Below are 22,115 nucleotides of genomic sequence, written 5' to 3' on the forward strand. Positions count from 1 at the left end.
GTGCAGTTTACCGTTTTTGTACCAGCCTTTCTCATTCAGGCTTAAAAGTTTAGCCAAATGCAGACATTGGTGAGAGTCTGAGTGAGAGATGCTTTCCAGTGAAGTCAGACTTTATCTGCAGATCAGATGTTGCACTGCAGTTAGCATCACTAGGTGGGCCACAAACTTCACCAGCAACACCTAAGCTGACTTGGAAGATGCCAGTGTGGTTCAGTGTTGGGTCCTAATGGGGTTTTTGGTCTCTTCACTGAAACTGCCAAGAAATAAAACCTAAAAAAAGTGGTCCTGACTGTGGTGATGATTTTCTTGGGACAGAGAGTGCATGAACCTCACTCCAAGTTTCTTCTTTTAGCAGGTTGTCTTCAGTGTCTCAAGATTGGGGGTGGCAGCATTGTGCTGGAAATCTCCATGATGTATTGTCACAGCCCAACTCCTGTTATTTATGTCTTCTGGCACTTGAGTGCTGCTCCCACACTCCCAGGCAAGAACATTTCCCTCTGTGCCCACAGTCCTTCTGGCACAGCACTATGGCCAGCTCCAGATAGAGACACACCCTGCATTGCTTGTCCCACAGCCATCTACACCAGAACACATTAAATTTTTTTTTCCAGGACTCCCTCCATTCCCACAGACTTGGATTAGCTGCAGGTCTCATTCCTGGGTTGCAACACAGGGACCAGATCAGCAGATCACAAGGTGGTCACCACCCGCCCACTTCCATTTTCAATTTCAGGTAAAAAAATTACAAGAAATACAGAATGTTCATAGCTTCCATGATATCAGAAACACCATCCAAAGGACCTTTTTCTGTTCCTTTTCAGACTGAACTGGATAACAGTGAATTTACACCCTACCTTTGCCATTCTTAACTACAAACACTCTTTTATCCATGGGGGTGTTGAAGAGAAGACTGAGAAAGGTCTTTTTATAGCTTTGTGCTGTCCTGCACTCTGTTTGCTTAGATGATAATGCAGAGGCCAGATGGACTGGCAGAATTCTTCTCTTCTTTGTCTTTGCCAAGCAGAGCATGGCTGTGGTGAGATCATCTTTGCATGCTGCTGTGATGTCCATGAGCTTCCTGGGAAGCAAATACAGCATGCCTGCTTCAGCCTTAGCTCTGTTTGGCTTCCTGTGTTCTGAAAACTTGGCCTGTTAGAGGCTGGTGGGTTACTGAAGGCTTTTTAATTAGTGTGGCTTGGCAGCACCTGGCCATCTCAAGGAAGTGTCTGGCACAGTGGAAGACGCTGCCTGACTCCTCCATGGCAGCTTGAGACTTTTCCCAGGAGTCACTAAATGCTCCAAAGGCAAACAGAAACTTCAGAAAGATGGGTCTGTGAAACCTGAGCTGGGCTCCTTAAGGCTGCAGACTGTGGGTCAGTTCAGGGAAGGGGCAGGGCACTGAACTGCAAAAAGACTCTGTGTGTGTATATCCATGGCTGTAGCCTGGGCCATGCAGAAGGGAATGCTCCCTCCTTCTCACTGCTGGGGGAGACTTCTTGATGACTTTTCAGTTCTCAGTTTGTCTGTGGGGAGTGGCAGCAAAGACTCTGATATGGTGTCTAGACTTCTAGAAATGAGCTGGTGGTGCTATCCTTCTGCAGAAGGCAAAATTTCATCCCTAAGGATGAAGTAAAACATTGTGCCAAAACAAATCTAGGCTGTGTGTTCTTTCTTGGGTACCCAGAGCCCCAGAAAGTGGATTTAGCCAGCCCAGAGGCTTCTCATAAATAATGTTTCATAAAGGGGCTTCTCTACTGAACTAAAACTGAACTAAAGTTCAGTTTCAGGAACTGAAACATTATTCTAGAGATAAATAATCCAAATAAACACCTTCATTTGGGTGTTCAGGGTGTTTCATGGGGATTGTTTTCAACACTGAAGAAAAATCTGAGAGTACACAGACGGGCTATTTAGTCACCTGGTAAGTCTTTCCAGGCTTTTCCTATGGGGTGGGAAGCTGTCTGCAGGAAAACACCCAAAGAGGCAGGTCCACAAACACCGAAGACATCCCAGGAACTGTTGGCACACTAGGGCTGAGATACCAGATGTGATGGGAGGCAAATGACTCTGCTAATCCTCTCCTGTCCTCCCCTCAGCTCCACCACCCGTCGCAAGGCTTCCGGTTCGGCACAGTGCGGGAGAGCAGCGCAGAGGACTACGTGAGGCAGAGCTTCCCCGAGATGCACGAGTACATGCGGCGCTACAACGTCCCAGCCACCACAGATGGGGTGGCCTACCTGAAGTGAGCCCCTGCATGCAGCACCACACCTGTCCCCCTGGCCAGCTGTTATGATCTGGTTGTTAAAATTGTTACGAGAGATTAAGGTGAAAATGAGGCTAAAGTCAATAGTACAGATTTTATTTAATAATAAGTGCAAGACAGAGAGAGAGAGAGAGAGAGGGAGAGAGAGAGAGGGAGAGAGAGAGGTGGTGGTGATGATGATGGTGGTGGGGAAAGATAGTGACAGACAGACATACGTAGTAGGAAATATCACCACTCCATGGATACCATATCCCATTGATCCTCTCCTCCCCAGTTCTGAGTGTCTCACAAAACATGGGAATTCAATAGATTAATGCCCATTTAGGCCAGGTGGGAATGCCCAGCTGGGTGGGAGGGTGCCATCAGACAAGGCCAGTGTATAAACTCCTGGCAGGTTGCTGAGCTTGGGAGCCCTTCATCCGGCAGTGAGAAACATTCAGAAAAAATCATCCAGTCCAGGCAGAAGTTGCCAATGAGGTTCCTCAGTGTGCTGGGAGGAAAGAAGGTTCTCAGGAACCTTAGTTTATTATTAAAATGTATAAAAGAAGCATTAGACTGGTAAAAAGTAATAAAAGCCGTCTTGCTTTACAGAATCATGGGGTCAGTGTGCCTCAGAGACATTTGTGCTTTACAGTCTGGGGGTCACACAACTCTTCTAAGAAAGAGGGGAGGTGGTAATAAGTCTGAAATCATTCATTCATTTGATCTTAGAAGTTGACTGGCAGATAGCCTGAGAACTTTTCACCAGAAGTTCTTTCCTGTGGTTTCCTGTTTATATATTTTTCCCCAGACCCATCCCGTTGATAATTAAGACACATGGCATTTCTTTGAGTCAAATGGAATTAATGGATTGAAATCAATGAAGTAATCACAAGAGAACATCCAGATTTTAAGGGGAAGCCCCGGGATCAGATGAGAACAGGCACTGCAGCTGTTCTCTTGTATCATTATTTTATCCAAACATGCACTTCAGAAATGATTATTTTCATAAAATTCAATCATTCTGTTCATGAAGACAACACAAGGAAAAGATAAATTGGGTGAAGGAAATAATTTATCTCATACCCAAGGAGAAAGGAGGAGAAATGCCTTTGAATAAGTTACCTTTCTGTATTCTTGTTCTAGTATCTCCCAGTCTGATATCACAAACCAAGACAGCAATTTTTGATCTCCTCCACTAAAGCCTTGTGATTACTTTCAATTGAGTCAAAGTCCAGCATTTTATAGTGATTGTTGTCATTCAGTACAATAGTATTTTGTGGGAGCAAAATAAGTCCTAAATTTCTTTTAATGCCTAAAGTTTGCATTTCATGCACAATTCTCTCCTTCAAAATATAAATCAGTTTTCATTTTAAGTGCTGATGTGCAAATAGCAGTCCCTGGTCCCTGTTTTGATACAGTAATCTTCCAGAAAACTGTTTAGACAAATGTTCAGTGTCACTTGGACTGTGAAGTGATTGTGTTTTTGACTACAGGCACGACCCAGAGAAACTCGATGCCTTCATCATGGATAAAGCACTCTTAGATTATGAAGTGTCAATAGATGCCGACTGTAAGCTCCTAACTGTGGGAAAACCCTTTGCCATTGAAGGTAATAACCAGTTTTATAATACATTGCTCTGCTCCTCATGTGCTGAATTTGCTTTGTTGTATTGTAGTATTCTCAGTGAAAATACAGAGGTGAAACTGAGGAGCCCTCGCAGATTGCTCTGCTCAATCCTCAGTGATTGAGAAGAACAAAAGCTTCAGCCTTTTCTTGTTTTCTTTTTGAGATCTCATATCACTTTTACCACCTGTTTCACAGTCAGGTGGAGCCTTGAGCAACTTGGTCTAGTGGAAAATCCCCCATGGCAGGCATTGGGAAGAAATGATCTTTAAGATCCCTTCCAGCCCAAGGGACTGATTGCCCCTATGATCTGTTGCCATGCTCTATATAGAAATTATTTCAAATGCTCAGACAGTATGTCTCCAGACAAGTAGGGGGCAGAGTCCATTTCCCTGCTCACTATGAAATAGAGGCCCCTGAAATGAGGCTTCTCTTCTGCCAGCTCTCTTTGTTGACATGCGTTCAAAACGCAGTTCAAACATGCTCAAAATGCGGTTCTGCAGTTTCACTCTCATATAAAGCAGACAAATACTGTTCCCATTTTAAAGGTCAGCTCAAGATTCCCACTGAATCTGTAGTTAATTGAGAAGGGAACCTGCCCTGGTGCTTGGCCTCCTGCAGCCTTGCAAAATTAGCAAGGACAGCTCAGAAGGCAGCCTGGAAGCAAGACTGGTGTGAAGCTGCTTCATGGATGAACACATGGGCAGCAGACTTTAGAAACCTTTTTTGTGATAGATGGCCAGTGAAAAGGACTGGTGCTTCCACTTTCCTCCCCTCCAAGGGCAATCGCTCCAGCTGCTCCCATCTCACAGTAAAACAACCTCCTTCAGAAACCTGATAAATCACTTTCAGAAAGGTCAGCTCTGCTGAAATAAAACCAGAAGTTTCCACAACTTCAAATCAAGTAGATTAGATTTCAATATAGAAAAAGAAACAAACAAATAGACCCCAAACGATATGATTCTGTATGACTGGACTTCCTATCACCTAATTACAAAAAAACACTATGCTGAAAATGTGGTATTTATGAGTCCTAGCTGTGCCAACTCTGAAACAAATCCTTTGACATGAGCAAATTTATTCAGATGTAATTACAGGCACACTGTAAAAAACTCAGCAGCAAGAGAGACTATTGCATTTTAAGAACACTTACAATCACTCACTGGAAAGTCAGCCACTGTCCTGGCAAATTTAGCACTTGTCTGTTTGAAAGGGTTTTTTTTCTTTCTTCCTGTGTTGCTATAGCTTTTTTTAAGGAGACAGTCTGAAATTCTGAATTTGATTTTGAAAAACAAAAATCCACAGTGGACTAGAAATGAATCTCTGCAGGAAATTGACATGCAACTGCATGTCTTCAAGGCATCAGTTATATTCATTTAGAATTTCTGAAGTCAAAACCCAGATTCTGCAAATAGAAAATACCACATTCAGAGTTACTGAATTAATTTTCACTTACAGTAAGTCCTTTACCAGCACTTTAACATGGTGAAAGACAACACAGTGGCTAAAAACTGCCTTTATTAGTATCTGAAAGTCCCTGTCAGTGCCAGAGCAGAAGTGCACAAACTGAAAGCACAGCCCTTGGGTTTTAAATTGCCATGTGATGACAATGGAGATGTGGTATATATTTACATGCATACAGCTCCTCATCAGAAAATGTGTAGGAAGAAAATGTCACATCTAACACTGCAGTCACATCCACTGCTCTGACAATGCAAGGGGATCACAGAATGGTTTATGTGACACCGGGGCCCTTTTGCATGGCTGAAAGAGTCCATGGGAAGGGCATGAAAAGGTCTGTGTTTCTAGAGAAAATATCTGTTCATCCATTGCCTTCATTTTAAGTTTTTGAACCTCCAGTTTTACGCATTTCTTGTGTGGCCATATTAATTTTGAATTTGCTTACTCTGTTTATGTTGGGTGACCTTATTTTGCACAAAAAAAGGCCTTATCTCAGCATTCTCAGACCACAGTAAGCCAGGTTTGACTGGCTGAAACAGAGTGCCAGCTTGCTCTTCCATGCTGAAGTGAACATACTTCAGCAAAAAACCAAACAAGAAAGAGAGAGATGATTATACTGTTCTCCCTTCTAGGATATGGCATTGGCCTTCCCCCCAACTCTCCGCTCACCTCAAACATCTCTGACCTGATAAGCCAGTATAAATCCCATGGCTTCATGGATGTTCTGCATGACAAGTGGTACAAAGTTGTTCCCTGTGGAAAACGAAGCTTCGCTGTCACGGAGGTAAGCAATGAACTCGGGTCCTCTAAAGGAGGCTTTGTGCAAGCTGACCATTATTTCCCCTCCTCTCTAAAGACATGCTGCCATGGCAGGGATGGCTGGCAGCTGAAGGGAAGGAGGGCACTTTGAAGGCAAGAGCTGCTGACCTGGGCAGCATCCAGACCAGACCAGGAGGAGCACATCAGTGGGATTGTGCTGGTTCCTCTGGACACAAGGCAGGGCATGAAAAGGGCAGCAAAAATCCTGATCTGGCACAGTGCATAGCAAAGCTGTCTGATTCTACTCAACTGTGTGTGTATCACCATCCACAGAGAGAGGGGGAGCTCAGGACATCCCAAATTTTTAATACACCCTGACCACTTCCCAACATGGGAGGCAGCTACCTGTACCAAAGATAGGATTTCAGGCTAGAAATTGTCTGCTAGGACACCATGCCAAGAAGAGAGGGGAGGTAGGTCTCACTTCCACATAAATCTATGAGAAATAGAAGTAAATCTTCATGGATATACATCCAAGTACCAGATCAGAGGAGTTAAGCCAGCTCATGGCAGCTGAAGAGGTAGGCCATTATTTATGAGAAAAAGGTGAGTCTTAGCAGAATAGCAGTTTTTCCTCGGGTTCCCCAGACTGTCAAGTGAAAAAATAAGATAAAGTATTGAGAAATCAAAAGCACCAGCAATGTCTGAAGCTTATAGCCTACTCTTTTAGCTCCAGGTCCTCCAGGAGGGATAGATTATGTATTCTCACAGATACAAAACAGAACTCTGCTGTCTCCTTCTCAGAGTGCTCAGCCAAATGTCAAACACACACTCAGTGTTCCCCAGAGAAGTGGCAGCATTCTCCTATCAAATAGAAGCTCAGTTTCCTGTGTTCTGACTCCCTCTTTTCAATGGTCACCTGCAAATGTCTGGCTCCTGACTAAATCACTAGAAAGTTAGCATTTTTTAGAGATACAACAAAGTAAATCTTTATTTGCCATTTTTAATACATAATTTCTTGGGGTATTTCTACATGTCTTACTACATTTTTTACTTTTGCATTATGCTTGTGTCAATAGGAAATAAATTCTGTTTTAACATAAGACATTCACAGAAGAAAATTCAGTTTACTTTCATCCAACTTACTAATTTTTTCTTTCTTTTTTATGTGATTAATTCAACACAAGAAAACAAACAAACAGAAGTGTGTATTCACTGCTCTTTCTGATTTAGCTTATCTGGAGATTGTATTATCAAGTAAAAATTGTCTTTTTAGAATAGCACTTCCTTCTATGACTTCTTGTTAGTCTACATTTTAACAAGTCTTTTGAATTAAATCTCAGGAAAATTACAAGGTATAAATTAATGAGGTAATGGTATAAATTACTCAACGTTGTTTAATACTCAAAATTCTGACAGCAGAGAAAACTTACCTTCCTAATAATTCTCTAGTGATGTGACAAAAGGATCTTCGTCTGGTCATGTCTCACCCCACAGCATTCATTTGGGGCTGTATGCTCTCTATTTTTAGCCATAGAATAAATTCCAGTTAAAAGTACGATTTTAATTAGTACTGCTTTTCTCCTGGAACATATGGTTGAGCTTCAGACTTAAAGAGCTTCTTTAAGTCTGTAGAGCGAGGTGCTTAGATCACCTGGGAGGAGCATGAGATGATCCATTGGGTGCTGGAGTAAAGTATGAGACCCTGAGTAATACCTACCTATAAAAATTGTAAATAGATGTTCATAAATGGGAGTCCTTGCTCAACACATTACCAATAGAGGTGGATGATCAACACAAGATTCCTCAAGGCCTACCAACAAAGGGAGAGGAGGTGGGACAAAAATCTGCTCCAGTCTTTAAAGGATAATTCAGATTTTTCCCTCCTGTAGATAGTCCCATGGAATTCCTTTTTTTTTTTTTTTCTTTTTTTTGCTATTGAGTAGGTTTTAACCACAGGATTTAAGGGAGGCCTTAAGCATATGGTCATTATGACCTTAAGCACAGGTCATAGCTGGAGGACATATTATGCTTTACCATAATTATGTCTTTTGAGTATAACCTCTGTGTGAAGTCCAGAAAGAAAGGCAGGTGTAGCTGCTTCTTCCAGGCAGGCTGTCTGACCATAGTCTTTATTCAATCATCAGCTGCACTACTTCAACACACACAACTCAGTTTTCTGTTCAGAGACTGAAGTCCAACTAGGCAGTTCAGGTGTCTGAACTGAAGGACTCAGTTCATGCAGTCCAACAAGGCCTAGTGCAAGGTCCTGCACCTGGGTTGGGGCAATGCCAAGTACAGATACAGGCAGGGCACAAATAGAGAACAGACTGAGAGCAGCCCTGGGGAGAAGGACTTGGGGCTTTGGTGGAATAGAAGCTCAAGATGACCTGGTAGTGTGTTGTGGCAGCCCAGAAAGCCAAAGACATCCTGGGCTGCATCAGTAACAGTGTGGGCAGCAGGTCAAGGGAGGTGATTGTGCACCTCTGCTCGCTCTGGTGAGACCCCCACCTGCAGAGCTGCATCCAGCTCCAGCATCCTCAGAATAAAAAGGATGTGGCGCTTTTGGAGGAAATCCAGAGACCACAAAGATGATCAGAGGGCCTCTCTGCTCTGGAGCCAGGCTGGGAGAACTGGGGGTGTTCACCTGTAGAAGAGAAGGCTCCAGGGAGACCTTAGAGCCCCTTCTAGTGCCTAACTGGGATCCAAGAGAGCTGGAGAAGGACTTGGACAAGAGATGGAGTGACAAGATAAGGGGGGAAGGCTTTAAGCTGCAAGAGATAGATTTAGATGAAATAAAAGGAAGAATTTAAACATTTAGGTGGTGAGGCCCTGGCAGAGGTTGCCTAAAGAAGCTGTGGCTGCCCAACCCCTGGAAGTGTCCAAGGCCAGCTGGGACAGGGCTTGGGGGAACCTGGTCTGGTGATTGTCCCCCATGGCAGGGTGTTGAAACTAGATGTCTATAAGGTCTCTTCAATGCCATACTATCTAGGATTCTGTGAATCTAAAAAGTCACTGAAAAGGTCCTTATGCAATCAGAAGGTGAGCAGAAGCAGAATACCACTTGCAAGCCTGTGCCATTTGTGGTGTGAGCTCTGCTATGTCCAGATCTTCATTTTCCTGAGTTGCCTCACTTTTAATGCATCTCCTACATGCATCCCCTCTTCTTCATCCATTCCTTTTGGCCAAGAACTTGATGATTTTAGAACCTGCAATTTCTTATTTGGGAGAAATTTACTAAACAGCCAAGCAGCAAACACTCTCCAAAGCACAGGATCCCCACTGTTACAGCAAGAAGCACAGGAATTAGTCTTGGACTTACCTTCATGTTGGTTTGTATCCTTGACTCCTATACAGCCCAGAAATCTCCATAACTTAAATCACTGCACTCAGTCACAGTAGTATTCTACAGATTCACTGAAGTGTGTACAATGCTCAACGCAGAATGATTCATTTTTTTTAAAATGTCTCACCTTCTCAGTGAGTAGTCATTCACATGGATTATATACCAAATTGAGACCCAGCAATTGACTTTTCATAGCAAGAGTAAGGCTTTATATTCTTGTATGTCTTTTTGATAAATTTGGTCTGTGACATGCTGTACCTGTTGACCAAGAGTAATGACCCCAAAATGGGAATATATGTAGGTGAAATACTGATCAGTATAGTCTTCCAATTGGTGAGATATCCATCCTCCATTTTTGTCATTACCTCTTTAACTGTACCTGATTCTTATCCACCTGCCACTCCTGCCCAGCGAAGTTAATTTTTCTACAGATTTGTTTTGAGATCCATCTTCCTACTCACAGTTTTTTACTGATCTTATACTGGGAAATTATATTTCATGTGGCAGAACTCACTGATAGCTCTTCCCATCTCTCTCTGTCTGGCAGTGAACTTTGCTCATTCTAAATAGCATATCAAAACAAAGTTCTCCTGGAAAGAAATTATTCAGCCTGGAGCTAGAGGGTTTGCAGTGATTCTTCAAGCTGGGAAACCAGTAAAGATGGTTTCTTTTCTTAAAGTGCAGAGATCAGGTGCACTTGACTCCATGGTTTTGTATGAACCTCTCCAGCAAAGCCACTTACCCAAGGCATCTTACCTTGGCAAGCATCCAGTGGATCATTTATAGGGGATGTAGCTAACTTGGGCTTGGAAAGAACACTGCAGTGAATTGCACTTTATCTCTCCACTTCAGGTAATTGTGGATGGCAGTGGTTGTTCTTGGTGAATGCTAGCCTCTAGCAATATTGCTTGAGTACTCTTGGTTTAAAATTGTCATATTCTAGTTTCAAAGGAATGCCTTTGCAGAAAAATTGCTGAGTTCCCTACTTAGGGTGAAATGTGGTGCAGGAGGGATGAGGGGTTGACAGTTACATTTGCACATCATACCTGGACATAATCAATGTAATTTGTTTTTATTTTGCATACAGTACAGTACTCAGCCCTTCCTCTACCCTACTGTTACTCTCACTAATGCCTCTTCAGAGGGAGACAGGCTCTTGGGACTTGCCTTCCCATCCCATTAGCTCCACCCAAGCTCAGAAGAGACTGCAGAGGGAAGGTTTCTGCAAAGAGGGTGGAAAATCACCAGTGGATGTTTCCTAGAGGGGAAACATCCTAGAGATGCCCCATTCCTGAAAGTGTTCAACCACCCCTGGAAGCATCCAAGGCTCCAGAGCAAGCTGCCATAACTGAATATGGCCCTGCTCATTGTGGGGCAGTTGGACCAAGTGGCTTTGAAAGATCCCTTTCAACTCAAACCAGTCTGATTCTGTGATTTTTGGGAACCAAAAGCTTTGCAGTTTTCTGCTCCTGGCAACAAAGCAGTTCTGGAACTCAGCCAGCAGGGCAGCAGGCAGGGGTATTCCTGAAAGGCAAAGTGCCTGCAGTCAGTGGGTTTGGCTGCTCAGGCCAGACAGTGATAACCAGGGCAGTATAAAAAAGAAGAGCCCTTCCTGGTCCATGCTTTGGGAAAAGTTAACTAATTGAGTGTACACACAGTTTCATAGCTTTTTAGCTATGTTTTAAAAAAATGATACTGTAGAAACTGTATCTTCTGTTTTACTTGAAAGGCTTATATATTATCCCTTTTATACTCCCAGTGGTCACAGGGCAGCTGGAACTCTAACTGACTGGCAATTCAGTCAGATAACAACCAACATATGGAATAAAAATTTATTATATTGCCACATACCATTATCCTAGCTATTAATATCAAGAACTTGCTGATGCTTCACACAAATGGTATCTAACCTGACATTTAAAATAACAATATATGAAAGCACATAGACCCTGTCAGCCCAAACTGACCCTGTCACTGAAGTCCCATTGCTTTCCACAGTGGTCATGCTGGGGAATGGGCAGAGTGCTGTGAACCTCCTCCCAGTGCCTGAGGGACAGGTTTATGCTAGCAGTGGGGACTGGTCCTTGGCCACAGCCTTCTATTTGATCCAGCCCAGCCACACTGCAAAAATAAAATCCTTCTATCTTAGAATCGTGGAATAATTTAGATTGGCAAAGACCTTAACAATCAGTGAGTCCAACCATTAATTCAGCACTGCCAAGTACACCACTAAATTGTGTCCCCAAGTTCCACACCTTTTAAATCCCTTCAGGGATGGTGACTAATCCTCTCTTCATCTCCCATATGGATTTTGTCTCAAATCTCTGAAGGAACTTGCTTAGACTCTCTGTGTCTTGTGCCTGAATTTATGATCTTTGACCTCAACATCACTCAAGAGGTGCAATCAGACAGTGCCTCATTCATCTTGCCATGATTTCACCCAGTTGTCATCTAGAAAACTGTGCCTTTCTGCTCTTTTTCCTAGTCCCCTTAAAGGTCAGTCAAGTTTCTTTTTTGTTACACCCATTACCTGACAACTCAATGGTGACTTGTCCAACCTTAAAACTCTGGTTTATGTTTGTCCATGGTGCACTGCAGGTGTCAAGGGAAGGCCATGCAGACACTTCCAAAAAGGAAACAAACTGCCCTGTGCTCATACATAGCAGCTGCCCATCAGTCACCTTTCACAGCACCTTGCTGCCAGAGCATGGCAAACAAACACAAAGAACAGGGAAAAAAGGTTCTGCTGTACCAAGACAATTTTCTCAGTTTGCACTTATGCTGTCTCGGAAGGAAAAGTCACCCCTCCCTATAGGAGGAACTGGGAATGTTACCAAAAAGGGTCTCACAAAGTGACAGATGTTGCATTGAAAAGGGGTCATCTCAGTGTGGGAAGAAACAGTGGGTTCTGGACTTGCACTGTGTTAAAAAATACTTCTCACAGCAGCCCTGCAGAAAGAGAGTATTGACTCTGTCAACAGAGTCAGGAGATGTCTCCTGCAAATGAGTAAAAGGTTTAGATTCATCCATTGAAACTGAAAACAAACAAAAGAAAAAGGTGACTGTCTAAAGAGGTACTGACAGGGCTTGGAAAATTGATGAGTAGAAAATAAAGCATTTATTACAAAACAGTGTTTTTCCAGTTCTGTGCAAAAGTCCTCACAACAAGCAGGGAAAAAAACTTGTCTTGCCAATGGGAGACAATATTTAGAGTATCTTGAAATTTCTCACTTGAAACCTTAAAGCCATGGTCACCAGTCTTTGCTAAGAATAATCCCCCTGAAGAGATTAAATATGTATTATTTTTAAGCTGCCACTTCTTTGAGAGCACAGAAAACCATAAGAATGAAAATCAAGTGTAAAAATAAGTCTCTCTGCAGCTATGAGAAATGCCACAATATGGAGAGGGGACATGTTTAAATACCATTTAACTGACTAAGCAGAGCATCAGTATCAGTAAGATTTTTCAAGTCTACTGAGATATGTAAATGAGTTTAGAATTCTGCCCTTCATAACCATTTACCCTACTAATTCCTTCTCAACACAGGTGCTGCAAAATTTAACTTCCAAATATCAGCAGACCTTTTTAAAATCCTTACAGGGAAAATGCAATCAAGAAAATACAGCTTATTGTTATAGTTGCACATGATACCCATATTTAGTGTTTGGTTTCAGCAGTGTGTAGCACCAATATCTGTGCTGTGCTGCCAGCCTGCGGATTATCCACAAGAATCTTTACAAGCCTCTAAGTCAGACCACAGGGGTATTTGATGACTTACTCAGTGCAGCAGGGAGAGTAAAGCATTTACAGCCTCCTGTAGTAGGGAGTAACATAGGAATTCTTCCCATGAAAACAAATGCTGAAATCACTACATGCTGTTTTTGTCTCTGCTCCCTGCTCCAAAGTGAACACAAATGTCTGACTGCCTTCTCTACATCCCTTTGCTTCTATTCAGGGTTTAAAAAAAAAAAACAAACAAAAACATGTAACTACAGTGGAAACCACAGGAAGTATTTAGATAGCAATTGCATATATGGGTTGATAAACTGGAAAAGTCTCTCCAAGGATATATACAAAAAAAAGCACATACCTCCTCTTGTATTTGCTGGTGTCCAGAAAATGCCAATTTCCCAATTTGCCAGTGGGAAACAACAAGGCTGTTGCAACTGTTGTGCTTAGCACCCATTAGCAGTAATTATCACAAGATTGACTACATTGTTTATTGCTCCAGAACTATTACATGGCCATAATTGAGATCATTCTCCTAAAATGCAAGGAGCTACCTCCTGGATTTATGATTACAAACTTGGAGCAAGAACTGTATTTTTATCCTGGCTTAATACAGAATACGCCACATGGTGAGCTTTTATCGCTTAAAAAAAAAATAAAAGGAGACTAAAATAAGATATTGCAGTAGAGAAATACATCAGTTTGTTTTCTCTTGCCAGAACACTCCCAACCCACATACCTACTCCCCTGGCCCCTACCCCATGAGCAGAGAGGAAGGAGGAAAAAACAGGGTTTTTCTGCTCTTTCCACTATGCACCTAAAAATACATAAAGGAGCAACAAAGTATTAGGGTTTGCTTCTCTAATCAGCATGAAGCAATGAAAATGAAAGGAGCCATTATTAAATGGTTTCCTTTACTATTTAACATGTGTGTCTCTACAGTAATTATGGACAGCTGATGAATAGCCATTTTACAATGGTTCGTGAATGTGCTCATACTGCTATGTGTAATCACTCCATACACTCCACACTATTAATTATTTCTCCCTTACCTTGTTTTCCTCCCTTAATTTAATCTCAAATATTTGCTTCTACTGTGCAGCTTTTATCAGGCAGCTCTTCCAATGCATTACCTTCTTTATTGCTAGATGAAATATTATTGATGCTTTGTTTTGCCACTTCCTTTCCTAGGAAAAGATGTCTTGTTTGGGACAATTTCAAAAGCCATCCATTACAGGTGAAAAACTCATCCAGCATGACAGTGCTGGAATTTCTTTCACCTGTTTCCAGGGAAGGTAGAAAACAATTCTACAGAGCTGACAGGACACAGAGCCAGACCCTTATCAGCATAAATCAGAGAGGCTTTGCTGAAGACAAGGGATTACTTTTTGTTTGAGGAGCTGGCCAAGTGTACTCTCTGCAGCAGTACTGCACCAAACACTGACCCCAGGATGGAGAAGACATCCCAGCATGCAGAAACCCCCCCTGCAATAGGGCTTTTTATTATTGTTTTGAATGGCTAGAGTTTTATGATATTACATTAAACCTAGTTCCCATGGCAAGAACCACCCACAGGCTGTTACTCTCTGTGACATTCAACAGCTGGAGCCTGGGAGCCTCAGTAGATATGTGTATTCATCAGATGACTGAGCAAGTACATTCCCTTTTAATTATTGTTCTGATTGTTCTTATGTTTACTGTTAGCTCTGCATCTCTAAGTAAGTTGCTGCATACTTTCCTTTGAACACCCTTTCTGGGAAGGGAGCGATTTGCATTAGAGCCTCCTGGAAAACTCACATAAGCACCTTTAAACAGTATGTTCAGCTATTTGGGATAGCAGGTTTTTTTGCTTCTTACAGATACTTACAGATGTGCCATATTCAAAGATGGGCCATACTGAGGTCTTACTCTGAGCCCTCAGAAAAAGATCAGACATGGGACCTCATTCTGATTTTATTCCACCTGGGTTAAAAGTTGGGCTTCGCTGCTGATTAAAAGAAACAGGTCACACAGATCTACAGTCAAACACTTTGGTTGTTGAGAAGTGTAAAACATTGTCACCTGTCACCCTCCTGTGCCCCTAACTGGAAGGACAAACTATGGGACAGCAGGTTCTCATCAATAAGAAATTGTGGAGAGGCAAGTTTTGCATTGAGGTTGAGTTGATGCGGTCTCCATATCAAAAAATCCTTGTGTCAAAACTCTGACACACTTCTACTCCAGAGCCACTTTGCTATGGTTTTTTTATGGTTTCCAGGCTGCAGTGAGTTTCTTTAGAAATTGCTTTTACACCTCCATTATACCCTTCAACACCCTTGAAGTGTTTATTCACTGGTACAAAAATTCTCGTCCTGAAAGTTCTGTTCAGTGTGCTTCGGTACAAGGAGGTTGATTTTGGCAGAGGATCCCCAAAACAAGAGTTCACTGCCAGTGGCAGCATGGGAAAGTTCTCACTCTTCTAGACTGCTGAAGCACTTTTCTTGTAAAAAACCCACAATATGCTCTGTCGTACCATTGTGTTATAAAGAAATAAAGTATGCAAACCAGTATGCAATAGAGAAATACAGCTCACAGTCACCCAACAAAAGTACACAATGGAACTTCCAAACCCTCAGCTGTGGTGAACTCATCAGTTACCAATTTGGTGGCTTAAAATGACCTTAGAACAAGACTTCACAAATATTCTGTGATGTATATTTTGACTAATTCCTATTTCTTTTTCCAGCTTATAAAAATAGTTATAATAAAGCACAATCCCCACCCATGGAGCAAATGAGCACAAGGAACACAAGTCCAGGGTAGCATCATCACAGGTGACACACACCCCTACCCAAACTCTTTTTTTTTCTTCTTTTTTTTTTCTTTATTTTCTTATTTACTTGGGGAATAACATGGTTTAATAGAAAGACACAAATGGAATTTATAATACCGGAAATACTTCCACAGCAATCTGTGGGCAGTAATTTTTTACAAGGGATTTTACTTATTGGTAGAGGCCTGAGAGTAAAGGTACTACATGCATACTTCACCCATACATTGCACTGCAGGTATCTGTGGTACAGATTTCTGCTCTACACAGTTTCTTGGTGTTCAAACATGATTAATGCCAATAAGACAAATTAATTAAGGGCTTTATGAACTACATGAGAAGGGTGGGTTGGTAAAAAAGGTGGGAGTGTTCCTGTTTTCCACAGATGCAGTCAGAGGTCCTAACAAACACACTATCAGTCCTGTTAATGTAGGGAGTGGATGGGTGCCATGTTTGTGCTACTTATTTCATATTTTCTCCATCAAGGGTAAAGCACAAAAAGGGAAAGTTAACAACCAACTCCCAGAAAATATGAACATTAGCTTCCTGCTGATGGAGGACTTGCTTTATAGTTCATTAACTACCTTCTGTCAAGCAGTACTTGCTTTTACAAATGCAAAGACACTGCAAACACTGGGTTCTTATACATGCTTAACACTCCATCTCATTAGGGGAATAGCACCAAATTCCCTGGTGTTTGGCTGATTCTCTTCCCATGACAGATCCTTTGCTCTGACTAAACACCAAGCAGCACACAAAGGCTTTGCTGTGAATTGTATCCAGACTGTTCTGCATTATTTCACCATTGTGTATTCAGTCAGACCGCATTTCCACGTGAGAAAACAAGGCATCTGCTTCAGCACACTGACAGCCTCCTGCATTAACTTTCCCTTTTTATTTTTTTCACAGACACTGCAGATGGGGATAAAGCATTTCTCAGGGCTCTTCGTGATGTTGTGCATTGGCTTTGGTTTGTCCATTCTCACCACTATTGGGGAACACATTGTGTACAGACTGGTCCTGCCACGAATCAAGAAGAAATCCAAGATGAAGTACTGGCTCCATACCAGTCAGGTATGTGCTCTGAAGGGACCCTGTGAAAGTTGTGTGTCTGACTAAGAAAGCCTGGGACAAGAAGAAAGTATAAAATGTTGTAAGAGCACTGACAGTTGGAATTTGAACAGCTGCTTCTGGATCTAGAAGAGGTTGACCTAAGGATGGAACAGGAAACACAAGCAATTTAAATATTCAGTTGCAAAGCTTGCGGAGGGACTTGCACTTGCAGCCTCACAGCTCAGCTCTTTTGGATGACAGAAGCAACTGTGTTGTTATCCTGAACTGGCAAACCAGAACACTTTATCTCAATGTTACAGGTTTCCAAAGCTGTGAGGCATGCAGGAAATGCTGGGTAACCTCCCTCATTATTCTAATGGAACAGAACTGATCTGGGTGTTTGCTCTAAAGGAAGAAGTTACAGCAAAAGTTACAAAAAGAAAGAACTTCCTTTGCTTTAAAGCAGCACAGTGGAAGAAATCTTTTAAAACTAATTTAACACCAAAGATTATTCCCAAACTATTCATCCACCTTTCAGCTCGCCCTTCTTTGGGAAAGTACAGGAAAATAAATCTGTTGTCATGACAAAGCACAGAAAATTGCTTGTATCCTTCAATGTGCAAAATAATTTATGTTCAAGTCCATCAGACAAAGCCCAAATTGTTTACCTATTTATGGAGCCATTTTTAATCTTGCTTTTACTAATTTATGTTCCTCATTTCTCTCTAGAGATTACATCGTGCTCTGAACAGTTCATTTATTGAGGAAAAACGTCAGCCTAAGAAAAAGCGAGTAGAAAAGAGGTAGGAAGTTCTCCATGCCCTAATACACAAACTTTAAAAATTACCTTGAAATTAAATATCTTGTGTCTGGATATGTAGTTATGTATCTAATACACCCCAAAGTTAATAGAATTAAAAAAAGAAAAAAGGAAACAAGATAGAAGTGACAAATGAGGGCGGCAGAAATTAATTATTTTTTCTAGTATTAAATCTAGAAATCTTGATTTTGCATACAGCTAATAAAAAACCCCTCATTGCAAATAGAGGCTTTGCAGTTGAAGTCCACTGCCCTCTTGTTTAGGGAATTAATGACTCCCATGAAAAAGTACAGCAGGTGTAACCAGGGCTCCATGAGGAAGAGCCTGTAGAGGGAAAGAGAGGTCAGGCACTCACATGCCTGAAACTCCTTCAGCTCTCTTCTTTTGTAGAATGAGAAATAAGCTGAGGAGAGGCAAATGCAATCCTTTCAGAAAACATTGTCTTTAGCAAGTGTTGTTGGAGAAAAAAGGAGACAACAACCTTGCCTTGTTTTCATAGCCTGTGTCTTCTGCAGTGGAGACAATGGAATGTACAGCTTCCAGGAACACAAGGCATTGCATGAACTGTGCACTCAACCCTACTGCTGCACTTTGTAAGGACATAGACAGCAACACTGCTTTTCTACAGAGAAGTTCAGGCACAGAGTATAGAATAAAAAAGTCTTCCAGAATGTTACTGGATGTTTGGCTCGACTGAAACCTACAGATGTCAATGTATGTTGTGTTTCTTTGATATTCCTCTGCTACAGGCAGAAAATATAAACAAGTAAGCATCTCTAAGTTCATAAGCTACCTTTATACACACAAGTGTCTAGAAATGCCTGCACTTGATTTCTGTTCATTCCTTCATCTTATCAAACACCGTGTACACACAGCCACTCCTGACTTTTGATGTGTGAGCAGGAGGAGAGGCAACGAGTATTGCAAAATGTTTCCTCCTGCTTCACCCTCCTTGCTGGGTGGAACAGGATGAGATGGTCCATAAGCCCCCCAGGAAACGGCTTAGAAAAAGATCCATGCAAATAATCTTTCAACTTGGGAGAGTGAAGCTGTACCACTGTTCAAAACCTTCTGCCTACATAGCAGTCAGACCACAGGTATGTACATGCACACCCACCCACTCTTCTCACCATCTCAGGGCTGCTGTTTGCACAGAATTGGGATGGATTTAACTCAACAGACCCACAGGTGGGGTGTCCAGCTTGTCATGAACACCGATGTGGCAAGGCACAGCACAGCTCTCAAATCACTTATATTTATCTCATGTAGTTTCATTCCTGCTGGGCACTGAGGAACTCTTAAAAGCACCAAAGATACAGAAAAGAGGTGCAAAGAATTGGCATCATGCTGCTGCTGGTATCCTCATGGTGGAAAACCTATTTGGTTTTTTAAGGTCATAATTTTCCAAAAACTAGGAAAGCCGCTCAGCATCAGTAGCCCAATTGTGAATGGTTTTATTGACTTGGTGAAGCTGGAGTGCTAACTGTGGACTCTGGCAGCTGTTAAAATCAACTGCCCAGACTTGAGAGTCTTCCCATCTTTTATTTTGAAATATGAGAAAATAGCTGATCTGCACAAAAACAGACAACTCTACATACACATCCCTGTTGGGATTCCTTGAGCTCTCTGGAGCATGATTCATGCAGGGGTTGCTGCTCCTGCCTGAAACCTCCCCTCTTGCCTCTCTTCCAGCACATCTCTTGGAGAACACTCCCAGACCCAACCTCCTTGAACAAGTTTCTTTCTAAGTTTCTTTACTGCAGGCAGGTGAGAAAAGTATCCATCCTGGAAAGCAACTGTTTCCAGCAGTGACAGCCCTAAAATATCAACCTCCTTCCTTACCCTGCCCACTGGGAGCTCATACAGAGAGGCCTTTTGCCCAAGAATACCCACAGAAGAGCTCAAGCATGGAGCAGTTTGAAATGCAGCTCCTTCAGAATTTAAACCTCCCTTTATTGAATGATCACACACCAACATGTCCCAAAGGGAAAGCAGGCAGGAAGGAGAAGCTCTTCTCCCACAACACCAGATTCCCAGTTTCCTTAGGTTCCAGTCAGGGGATGGGCTACTCCTCGGTTTGGGAAGGAACCCCGGAAAATGGCCTGATTTGGGAGGGCACCACAGGGAACGTCCCCAGAGAGAACGAGAATGTTCTCTGGAATCGAAATATTTCTGCAGGAGAAGAAATTGAAGCATTTGAAAAATTTCCCAGATGGGAATTTTTGCCCCAGTACAACAATCTCTTAAGTCTCTATGTTCTATCAGGAAGCTCAGGAATGAACCTGCAAGGCTTGTATACACATCATTTGTTTCCATCCCCCAAAGCACGAGCAGCTCCCCAACAAGACTTCAAGAATAAAGGACAAAGTTTTCCCCTGCACCTCTCCACAGCAGCTCTAGGGAGTCTCTTTCCTTCTCCATGAGAGCAAATGCCCGAGCCACAACAGTGTAGTAACATGCAAAGGACTAATACTGTAATAAACATGCACATTGTGACCACAAAAGCTTTCAGAAGGCTTTGAAGGACTCAGATTTTCCTAAGCTGCAGCTGAGTAATATATAACAGAAAAAAAAAAAAAAAAAAAAAAAAAACCAACCAAAAAAACCCCAACAAAACGGTTTTGGGGAAGATGACATTAAGGGTTCTGTTCTAGCCTCTGCTACGGTAAAATCACAAAAATTTGTTCGTTTAGGTTCATGATTTGTGCTTTGCAAGAAAACATAATTCAAGGGATAAAGGAGTAAGATTTCTATGTAACATGTAACAGCAGCCTTATAATTTTTCCAGTAGGATGGCTCACAGGGGAGGTCTGCATACACACAAGAGCAGGCTTTGATTTGGTGTTAACTCTCCTCTCTGTTCAGGGCCCACGTGGGGAACAGCCAGCATGCAGTGTGGAACACAGCCAACCTGGGCAACTGCCACCGAAAAAAATACATCTGTGCCGATGAGGGGCAAAATGAGGTGACAATCCATGAGCATCAGGACATCCCCCTGCCACAGGGGAGGAGAGGCACTCCACCTTCCTTAACTACCAATGGGAAAGCAGAGTCACTCAACGCTGCGAAGACCTCAGTGCTGCAAGAGCTGACAGAGCTGGAGAAGCAGATCAAAATCATCAAGCAGGAGCTGCAACTTGCCATGGACAGGAAATCAGAGCTGGAAGAGTATGCAAGGACAAACAGAACTGCAGAGCCCTAGGCCAGCATACCTGGGCCCTTCCCCTTTTCTTCCTTTCTCCCCTTCCTCTGTAAAATTCGTAACACACTTTTGTAATGCCAGAAAGGGGTGCAAAAATAAAGCAGGCAATAAGCTCTTTGGAGAGCAGAATTGCATCAGCCCACAGCCACTGCCACCCTCCTGGGTCCTCCTCCTTTCACAACAAGTTTCTTACTCTCCTGGAAAACAGCAGCCATTCCCAAGGACTGGAGAGACAAGGAGCATCCCAGTGAGAGTTCCTTGTTTCTCCACCTGACAGTACAGTGAGGTTCCACTTTTTTAGCCCTTTCTGTGCATTAATTCAAAAAAAGATACCAAAAACCAGTTTCAACTGTTCATAGGGAGTGTGTCCCTTTGTTGGTACATTTTTGTTGTGTTCTGTATGGGTCTAGTCTCTGTTCATGTGAAGGCTCCTCACGGATGCCTCTTTATAGCAGACGCTGTTCTGTGTTGGCAGTCCCTTCCCTCCTGGCACAGGCTCACGAGACAAATTCCTGTGTGGCAAACACCACACCATTCCCTCAGCCCTATCAGCACAAATGGAGGTGTGGCTGCTCTGAGGGGAAGGAACTCAACCAGCTTAAAATAACTTGGCAAAAACCGAACCACCACTTCTGTCTGCCTGTGAGCTTAGGCTGGGCTTCCACTCTGTCCCAGAGAGAATCCATGCAAACACTGCACTGGCAGGTGAAGGGATGGGTTCACAGTGGCACAGGGCAAGGAGGAGAACACAGAGAGGGCACTACTGTACATCATTATTTACCTCAAAAAGTGAAGTATCTGCCACTGTGAAACTACTCCCTTAATACTCTATGTCTTAAGAGAGGACAGTAACATCCTTTCTCACAGACTAAAGGGGCTCTGGACCATTATTTATTCAGATGCCAAGGTCCCATCAGAACCAAAAGGAGTCACCTTTGTGAGTGGATGAAGAATGAGAATTGTGGTTTCAGAGGCAATGTACTGAATGGAGCTTGTTCCCTCCTGGGTGATGATGGGAAGGAAGGGTAAGCTGTTCAGCATCTGAATAAACACTGCATCAACCTAA

At 42.6% G+C, this 22,115-nt stretch overlaps 1 protein-coding gene across 3 annotated transcripts in view; it reads left to right on the forward strand.

The window, feature by feature from the left end:
- Positions 1-22,115, forward strand: part of GRIN3A (glutamate ionotropic receptor NMDA type subunit 3A) — a 67,480-nt gene extending 45,365 nt beyond the window's left edge. For all 3 annotated transcript variants that reach the window (XM_086868717.1, XM_086868715.1, XM_086868716.1), the window contains 6 exons: positions 2,097-2,242; positions 3,739-3,854; positions 5,963-6,114; positions 16,884-17,048; positions 17,757-17,830; positions 20,713-22,115. In XM_086868717.1, coding sequence (XP_086724843.1) covers positions 2,097-2,242; positions 3,739-3,854; positions 5,963-6,114; positions 16,884-17,048; positions 17,757-17,830; positions 20,713-21,049 — 990 coding nt within the window. In that variant the 3' untranslated portion in view covers positions 21,050-22,115. The remainder of the gene's footprint in view (positions 1-2,096; positions 2,243-3,738; positions 3,855-5,962; positions 6,115-16,883; positions 17,049-17,756; positions 17,831-20,712) is intronic.

This window comes from Cyanistes caeruleus, chromosome Z (assembly GCF_971803275.1).
Source record: "Cyanistes caeruleus chromosome Z, bCyaCae1.hap1.1, whole genome shotgun sequence".
NCBI classification, from domain to species: Eukaryota; Metazoa; Chordata; class Aves; order Passeriformes; family Paridae; genus Cyanistes; species Cyanistes caeruleus.